Source organism: Crinia signifera, chromosome 19, assembly GCF_055691185.1.
Source record: "Crinia signifera chromosome 19, ASM5569118v1, whole genome shotgun sequence".
Taxonomy (NCBI): domain Eukaryota; kingdom Metazoa; phylum Chordata; class Amphibia; order Anura; family Myobatrachidae; genus Crinia; species Crinia signifera.
Window position 1 is genome coordinate 37,617,904 of NC_139226.1, and position 8,182 is coordinate 37,626,085.

The 8,182-nt window shown below is 42.6% G+C and overlaps 1 protein-coding gene across 1 annotated transcript; it reads left to right on the forward strand.

The window, feature by feature from the left end:
- Positions 1–324: 324 nt before the first annotated feature.
- LOC146041794 (chemerin-like receptor 1) lies at positions 325–4,427 on the forward strand. The gene is made up of 2 exons (XM_083161687.1): positions 325–397; positions 2,469–4,427. The coding sequence occupies exon 2, from the start codon at positions 2,497–2,499 to the stop codon at positions 3,598–3,600; it is 1,104 nt and encodes a 367-aa protein (XP_083017813.1). The 5' UTR covers positions 325–397; positions 2,469–2,496; the 3' UTR covers positions 3,601–4,427.
- Positions 4,428–8,182: the final 3,755 nt, after the last annotated feature.

Genomic DNA, 8,182 nt, shown 5'->3' on the forward strand with positions numbered 1-8,182 from the left:
AGGGGTGATGAAAGCTGGAAGGTTTCCATTTAAATGTATGTTGGGTCAGCCATGATGTAACGGTTTCCTAATATGCTGTAAACCACAATAAAAACTTTTTTCTTCATTTACCCTGTGAGTGCTGGGCTGTTCCTTTCCTTATCTGAGGTTGGGTAAGTGTAGATAGGTAGATAGATAGATAGATAGATAGATAGATAGATAGATAGATAGATAGATAGATAGATAGATAGATAGATAGATAGATAGATAGATAGATAGAACTGCCTTGCTCAAAAAAGTATTGCATTAAAAATTATTTCTTTCTGCTTTTTTCAAATATATAGCTACAAGGACCAGATAACTACATCTACAAGTTCTTCAAACTACTGGATATTGTCCCTATTGACAATCACAGAATGTGAGTACACCCACTTTATATGTACAGCCAGTGGCGTAAGTTCATCCCAATTGCCCAGAAGCAAGATAAATATTGGTCCGCTTCCCCCCTACACACACACACAACCTTATATAAATATATGTATGCATGTGTGTGTATGGATGATATGTTTAAAATACAGACAGTGTGATGTCTATGGTCCTGGTAGGAGTGGGAGTCAGCCAAGGAAGCTATATCAATGGCTTTCAATTAACTGATTCAAACTTGCAGGGGAGTAGAGGTGCCCCCTTGGGAGCAGGAGCCCGGCGGCAGATGACTCCGTTGCCTTCAAGAGTTACGCCTCTACAGCATAAAACTTTTTTGACAATATGATCTTTTTTGATGAATCATGTTTTAGTATCTTTTCACTCTCACCTAGATCAGGGGTGTCCAAGTCTGTCCTCAAGATCTACCAACAGTTCCTGTGTCTCAGGCAACCTGTGGATCTATAGTAGGAATGAATGCAGCATGTTTGAAAATGTTAATAATGACTGCAGCTGTGCACCAGCTAGTTGAATTGGAAAACGTGGACCGTTGGTAGATCTTGAGGACCGGTTTGGCCAGCCTGCACTAGAGCATAGCAGTCAGGTTTTTTAGTACAGTTTAGAAAATAATTAAAGCTTCTAAAAGTTTTAAATTTGGCGAAATGTTGTATTCTATTCCATTCTCCCCTTAATTTTTTTTATTTTTTTCATCATTTTAGGGCACAATTCAGAATTAACAGAGCAGTATTTTTGGTGGAAAGTAGAAATATTTAATTTTATTCAGAGTTGCTTCTAAAGTAGGAGGACGTTGTACTGTGATCTTATGCTTTACATATTGTACTACCAGTGATTTCTCCATAGGAACACTACTACTGTGGTGGTACGTCCACACATGGAATAATAAATTATAGTGGGAAAACCATGTAGACGATCAGAAATCCATAGTTAATAAGGGAATTTATTTTCTCAATGCACCTTTTTAATGGGACATTTTAAAGGGACATGTGGTCTTTATGGTTTTCTTGGAGCGCCGGTGGAAGACCTATTTACTTAATTTAGAGCTTTATCTATAGAGGTGAGCAGACACCGCATTGGTTGAGCCATTCACAGGTAGCTTCCAGCAGATGCGCATTAGATAGAAATGTGTTACTTCCTTCATTTACATTTTTAATGTGACTGTGGTAAGATATCCACTAAATACACAACACTCAATATAGCAATACTGCTGGGTCACAAGCTCTTCCCTCAAAGATTGGGAAGCAAAATGATAACTACGCACCCGAGTGTGGCCCACATCCCCCTATTAATGCCACTGTCTACAGTAGGGATGCCAACAAAGGGGCCATTCCGTTGGGTCCGAATTTGGCCCTTTGTCCTATTGTGGGGGGGTTTGCGCATGGCACCACCGAGTTTCACACTCACAGGGCCATTCGCCCAGGAGGGGTGGACGGGGGCGGACACAGGGCTGGAGCAGGGGAACTCTCAGCACGGGGCGTTCCCCCAAAAACGCAGGCAGCTGATGTCACAGCGCCCTCCCCCTTTTCGCCCAACTGCGGCTGAAGTAAAAGTCACTTTTTACCAACTTTTATTTCCAAAGGGGAGAAAAGTCCTTCGATAGTCAGGGACCATTGAAAGATTTTTCTTCCCTTTGTCTGCATTAGAGGGGAGGTGATCTCGTACAACTCCCCTCGCATGTTAAGAGGTGATGCAGGTGGCCGGGGGGGGGGGGGGGGGCTGGCATTCAGCACTGATTTGTTAGCTAGGCTGCAGTATATGCAGTGTATAAATATTAATTTTTTATTGCGAGTATATGCTGCCTAGCGAAAAAATCTGAATCAGGCCCAAAATGTATAGGGAAGGCTAAACAGGAGTCGTGATAGAGAAGACTTCAATCATTGTTATATGTACATTTCTAAACGACTACCTTCTTAAATGTCTATATATCGTTGTGATGAATCTATGCTGAAAGTAGAACTGTTGTGTATCACTTTTATTTAGAAAACTGATCATTTTACAGTGTTTACTGACATAAAATGTAATCTCAGACTTTTGCTGAATTATCTCCGCAGAATTACTTCTTCCTTCAGCCTCGAAAAAATGGACAACACTACAAATGCGTATTTGACACCCAATATCACCAAAAGTGTGGGGAACATCAGTGAAGGTGTCTCTGATGGCACTTATGAAACTTACTCAACCGAAGATTACGAGGATCCCTCAGTGCAGATGGAAAATGTGAGACGCATCGTTCATGTTTTCTCCATGGTAATCTACTCTGTGGCTTTCCTACTGGGTACAACAGGAAATGGCCTGGTCATCTGGTTCAGTGTCTTTCGAATGAAGAAGACATTCAACGTCGTGTGGTTCCTCAATCTGGCGATAGCTGATTTTGTCTTCACGTTGTTTCTCCCCTTGAGCGTTGCTTACATTGCCCTTGGTTTTCATTGGCCCTTTGGAAAATATATTTGCAAGTTAAACAGCACAGTGGCCTTTCTCAATCTATTTGCCAGTGTCTTCTTGCTCACCGTTATCAGTATAGATCGCTGTATTTCTGTCATTTTTCCTGTTTGGTGTCAGAACCATCGAACCCCAAGACTGGCTTCCATTGTTGTGCTTGTTGTATGGATCTTGGCTTTTATTTTCAGTTTACCTTACTTTATATTTAGAGATATCGATGATGACAATGGGAAAATATTCTGTTATAACAACTTTGCAGATAATGAGGACTTGTTCATATCAAGACATAGGGACACGGTGATATATAGATTCATCATAGGCTTTGTATTTCCTTTTTTCATTATTGTCTCATGTTACACGATAATTATGTGGCGTATCCAAAGAAATCACATTGCCACATCTACCAGGCCATTTAAAATTATCGTAGCTGTCATCATTTCATTCTTTGTCTGCTGGTTCCCTTATCATGTCTTCTCCTTCCTTGAATGGTCTTTATATTATAGCGATAGTCAAGCTCTCTATGATGTGGTAGGTGTTGGAATACCACTTACCTCCAGCCTGGCATTTATTAACAGCTGCGTTAATCCTGTTCTCTATGTTTTCATTGGTCGAGATTTCAAGGACAAATTCGGGACATCGTTCCAATCTATATTCGAGAGAGCTTTCACTGAGGATTCCCCGCAGGCAGATGTACCATCTAAGACCAAGTCCACCTCTGACGCCTCTGACTCTAAGATGGTCTGAGATGAGACCAGAGCTCTAATCCATACATCTTTATGCAAAAAATTTTTTTTCAAGATCGCTGCATCCAGTTATCATTTCTTCTTTCATTCAAGACAATATTCTGTGTCTTAAATGTTTCATTACTAAAATACATAGAAATAGAGAGAAACACTGTGCTAAAATAGAACATAAATGTAATCGAATCAATAAAACTTCAAAAATGTATCATAAACAAATAACAATAACACAATAATACTGAGAGGCAGACATACGGAACAGTATTGATTTTAATATTCTAGTCCCACAGACAGAATATGATGTTGTTTAGCAGTGTTAGTTGGAGAACATAAAGCAAATTCCAGTTAGGGCCATAAGGATTAGTAGTTGGTAGTCCGTTAGTATGTGGAGGGCGGAGAGTCAGTATAGAACAATAGCAATAGGTGTTAGTAACAGTGTGATATATTTACAACTCCTTTTTGAAGAGAGCTTTTGATCAATAGCCTTTAGCCAAGGCGTGCAGGTGGGAAAGATAACAAGTATCCAATGGGGCGCCAGATGTGAGACTGCTGTGCCAAGCTGCAGTACAAAGGACGGGGTTGTCCCTCCCGTACAATAGTAACAAAAAATGGGGTGGGTGGTGTGACTGCGCTCAATAGGAGTATAGCGGTGTGATGCCACAATTGTTATATTAAAAACTTGATATTTAATACAAAATAAATAAAATCAAGGACTTGTTCATGTAACACTAACTGTGTGACTGTAACTCGGATATTCTTATAAGGAATTGTATAGTCACCATTAGGTCATCCTACCTGTACATTATGGGTGTCCGTTCCTATAATGCAGGACAGGCCAACCTGTGGCTCTCCAGATGTTGTCAAACTCCAAATCCCAGCATGCCTTGCCACAGTTTTAACACTCCCTTATAGCAAAACTGTGGCAAGGCATGATGAAATTTGTAGTTTGACAACATCTGGAGAGCCACAGGTTGGCCAGGCCTGCTATAATGCCTCATGTGTATTTCGATATCCTTGGTAGCAATGGTTTTTCCTGTCGCTTGATGGAGGATACAACCTACTTTACTTGTTTGGCCTGGATGGTATACGGCACACTCCCTTGGAGATAGATGGGGTTCTCAACCGGGTCGTCACCCGGGAAAACCTGCAATTGAAGTATGGAGGCTGGCTCGGACACTAAGGTACAAAAAGGGTGACTGGATAGCTGAGTTGGTGTCACAAGGTCATTGATGGATTCACCGACGCGTTTCGTTGCACAGCAACTTTTAGCCAAGGCGTATTTGTGAAAAGCAAGACTGTATTGGTTCCCGGCTTGGTTAGCACTTCCAATAAATTGCCATATCTAGATCCACCTTAGAGGGGTCGCTGTCATCCAAATAAGAACTGGTACCAGAAAAGGAGCATGATCTTAATTACTAAAATAGGTATTTCACAGTAAAGTATTGTTAACATTGTGGAGCTGGTTTGGAACTAGAGTTTGGGCCTCATATTTTATGTTTCTGAGCATATCCAACGCTAGATGAGCTTTCATACTAACACCCAGATTTGGCTTGACCAATAGGTCACGCTGCCTTGACATTGTCTTCCGTAATCAGCATATACATTGGCTAGAAGGGCAAGTACCTCAAGTAGACATTCACCCAGGTGATTATCGTCTCACTGCTTAACCTTCCACAATCAAACACATGGACAAACACAAGCGAAATCTTCACCAGATAATGGAACCTGAGGGTGACATTTAAACACAATTTACTAAATTGAATATATTTTTTTCCAAAATTTCTCAATAAGAAACTTTTAGCCTCGGTGCCATGAAAAAAATTCTGATACTCCAGTGATTCAAAAATGGTTTTGGAACCTCCGCCCTACAATGTTTTCAACTGATGTAAAATTCTAATCTCATTTCATAAGGCAAATGGACATTTTGAAGAAATATAATAAAAGCTTATATAAAATGCAATTCAATGAGAATTATAAGAACAGTGCTAGGTTAACAACTAGGCGGCCAGGGCAGTTGGCAATGCCCCCACCCCATAGAGACCCCAGTCATATCTCCAGTGTTTCATGGGCGTGCCCACAAAAAAGGATGGACCCCAGCAAATGCAGACGTACCCCTGCCTGCACGAATCGAGCCGATAGTTCAATCTGGGCCCGTAGAACAGCATGAGAAGTCAGCATGACGTACTAAGACTAATGTTCTAGCACCCTGCAACTTTCAAAACCTGTGCAGTTCCGATTTCCTGCCTGGGGTGTCGCTCTCTGCTGTAAAGCTTCTAGCACAGTGTGGTCTGTATATCAGTGCTGGGAAATAATAAATGCTGATATTGTGATATTATTTTGAAATGTTTTTTTAAACTATGTATCTTTCATTATTATGCTGTATATGATTAATCACTGCAGTAATGTAACTTGTATATCTACCAAATATTGTAAATCCAAAATTTTCATTGTAAATTCTGCAATAAATACAGAAAAACATTAATATAGAGAAATATAATATTTATACACTTGTGTACTGTGTAAAGCCCCATACATAGTCGACAATGACCATGCTGCACCTGCCGTCGCTCCCCTTGTCACCCCCTCCTGCCCGCCGCCACTCCCTTCCTTCCGGGATCACCGAGTATGTAGGGGGCTTCAGCTAATTACGAAATATTTGACAAGACAACTCTTAAGATAGTTGTAGGTGGCCCGATGGCCCTGGGGCATGTGTCACTGCAATTTATCAGAACAGGCTTTTTGTGCAGGAAGGGGGTAGCTTCAGTGGCAGATCCGGGGGGGGGGGGGGGGGGGTGTGGCATGCAGGGCCTCTGATATTTATAGCATTTTAAAGATACATCAGTAGCAGCTGCGGCTTCTATCGGTCACCATTTGTTAGAAACCGACAGGCACTGGGATGCGCGGCGCCCTGCAAAGATCGAGGCGGAAGTAGGAGAAGGGCAGGAAGGTGGTTCTGCACCCAGTGGCAGTACTATAATGAGTCTACCTGGCAATGGTGACATCAATTCAGTGAAGCCAGCAGATCCCTGACTTTTGCTGACCTAATTGCAGAGTCTGTGGAGTACATTGCACTCACTGATGCCACGCATAGTACATTGCACTCACTGATGCCACGCATAGTACATTGCACTCACTGATGCCACGCATAGTACATTGCACTCACTGATGCCACGCATAGTACATTGTACTCACTGATGCCACGCATAGTACATTGCACTCACTGATGCCACGCATAGTACATTGCACTCACTGATGCCACGCATAGTACATTGCACTCACTGATGCCACGCATAGTACATTGCACTCACTGACGCCACGCTTAGTACATTGCACTCGCTCATGCTGCGCGTAGTACATTGCACTCATTGATGCCGTGCATAGTACATTGCACTCACTGACGCCACGCATAGTACATTGCACTCACTGATGCCACGCATAGTACATTGCACTCACTGATGCCACGCATAGTACATTGCACTCACTGATGCCACGCATAGTACATTGCACTCACTGTTGCCACTCATAGTACATTGAACTAACTGATGCCGCGCGTAGTACATTGCACTCACTGATGCCACGCATAGTACATTGCACTCACTGATGCCACGCATAGTACATTGCACTCACTGATGCCACGCATAGTACATTGCACTCACTGATGCCACGCGTAGTACATTGCACTCACTGATGCCGCACGTAGTACATTGCACTCACTGATGCCGCGCATAGTACATTGCACTCAGTGATGCCGTGCATAGTAGATTGCACTCACTGATGCCACAGTAGTCCTTTGCACTCACTGACGCGTAGTACATTGCACTCAGTTATGCGTATAGTAGTAGTATATTTTGCTCTTTTAATTAATATTGAATTCACATCGGAAAGTTGGACCCGGGTTCCTGATCCTGGGTCCGATCCTTTCACACTAATCTCGGGTAGCCCATTATTAACAGGGTGACCCAGGTTTAACCCTTCTTATAACCGGGTCCAATTGCCTGGGTTGGTCAACCTGGGTTATTAGGTGCTTTTGGTGCTTTCACAGCGCACCTTTACCCGGATTGACTCGGCAATAAACCAGGTTATTATTTGTTTGATGTGAAAGGGATATAAGGGGTATAAAGGGTGAAAGCTATTCACTAGGACAATGGTTTCCGTAACAAGCCAGAAAGCATAACTTCTCCCTGATAGAGATGTGGGGCCTTGGCTCCTCTCCTCCCCTCACTCTTCATTACTGCATTTCTCTGGCAGGACTGCTTTTGCCACCGGGAAAAAATAGGGGTGCTGGTCTTGGGGACGGCGTATGTTGTGAGGCCATGCTTCTTGTAGCAGGATCACTGCCACTGATCTTCCTTCTTCCTCTATTGTGTAATTTTTCTTGGATCTGCCCCTAGGTAGCAAACACCATTTTATGTAGTAGGTGTATTTCCATGCTTGGAAGGTGGGAAAGATTCCCATCAGTGCAACTACCCTGCTCCACACTTTCCTACCTTTGAAGTTGTCTCTTCGAGAAACCCGGGGAGGACAATCAAATCTGCTCATCGGGGGGCAGGGACAATGGTAAGAAAAGAAAAACCTGCCCCCTTGAG